This window comes from Monosiga brevicollis, genomic scaffold (genome assembly GCF_000002865.3).
Source record: "Monosiga brevicollis MX1 MONBRscaffold_8 genomic scaffold, whole genome shotgun sequence".
Classification (NCBI taxonomy): Eukaryota; class Choanoflagellata; order Craspedida; family Salpingoecidae; genus Monosiga; species Monosiga brevicollis.
In genome coordinates, this window is record NW_001865045.1 from 978,939 (window position 1) to 980,200 (window position 1,262).

A 1,262-nucleotide genomic window follows, 5' to 3' on the forward strand; every position below is an offset into this window, starting at 1 on the left:
GGGCAAAGAAGAGGGGCGATAGCTCGTTGCCCTGCACAATGCCTTGGCCAACATCAGTGTCAATCACCTTGAGAACTTGTCGACAATGCAGTGGGTAGTGGGTCGAGCATAGTGTCGTTCAAAGGCGCGCAAGAGGCCAGGAACCTTGTCGGCCACAATCTCGTGTAGCCGTGCTCGGTCGGTGTAGTTGAAGGCACTCTTGAAATCGAGGGAGAGCATGGTCCAGCCCGGGGTAGACTCACAGGCTTGGAGCTCACCAAAGGCCATGCCAACCGCTGCTGAAATGCCGTCCTTGACTCCGACGGCCAACTCTGGACTGGCCTGTAGCAAGTGGGCAATATGGGGCTGCTGTTGCTCGAGCAGAGCGCGGTTGACAACCTTGTTGAAGATGGAATCCGTGCCCACGGGTCGAAACTTGCCATTGGCCTTCTCCAGGATAGTGTAGTTGATGGAGCAAAGGGCATGTCGAATCGACTCGGGCACGGTGTTGTTGGCAATGTGGTGAAAGATCTTGTTCAAGGCAACCTGAGGACCTCCAGTGGCGGTGGTGGGGCCCTGAGGCGCGCCTCCCTCAGAAGGAGCAGTCGGGTCGCTGGTAGAACCCTGGCGTGGGCCCAAGACTTGACTGAAGTGCTCCTTGATGCGGTAGATGGAGGCAAGAAGCTCACCAGACCAACCATAGGGGTCGGTGACACCCTTGGTGGCCGCCAACGCCTTGGGGAGCTCACCTTTGGTGAAGGACACGGTTGGGGAGCTCGCAGCCGTGGCTGGTGCCAGTGTAGACGTGGAGGCGGGTGTCGAAGCAATGTACGGGGTCAGCCCGGGCGGTACCAAGAGGTCGCGCACGGCCTGAACCTCAGAATTACCAATCACGGCACGAGCCTTGTCGGCATCAAATGCTTTGGCAATCTGACCTCGGTTCAGACGGTTCGTGACGTGGTTTGCCCAGGCTTCGTCCGCCAGGTCCGGGTCGCGGACGAGTGACCTGAGGCTCTGGTCGACTGCGTCGTTCGGGTGGGCGCCCGCGCCGGCGTTCAGCTGTCCTCGACGGCTCTGCTTGCGTGCGACTGCCTTGCGCATGGCGTCCACGACCCGACCTAGTTGCCCCGTCACAAGCCAACGGAGACGATCGTGAAACATATTGCGCAGGTCAATCGTAGACAGTGCGGTCGAGGGAGCAGACAACAACATGCTAGGCAAGGCCAAAATCAAAGCCCAGCACATCTCTCGCTCTTCAGCGGTATAGTCCGAGTGGACGGCAG

At 59.4% G+C, this 1,262-nt stretch overlaps 1 protein-coding gene across 1 annotated transcript in view; it reads right to left on the minus strand.

Annotated features, from left to right (window-relative positions):
- The window catches only part of MONBRDRAFT_24992 (uncharacterized protein), a gene marked incomplete at both ends in the record, with an annotated part of 4,982 nt that extends 3,902 nt beyond the window's left edge, over positions 1–1,080 (minus strand). Inside the window, one exon of the mRNA XM_001745370.1 lies at positions 68–1,080. Within this exon, the coding sequence (XP_001745422.1) occupies positions 68–1,080 (1,013 nt within the window). The remainder of the gene's footprint in view (positions 1–67) is intronic.
- Between the last annotated feature and the right edge of the window lie 182 nt (positions 1,081–1,262).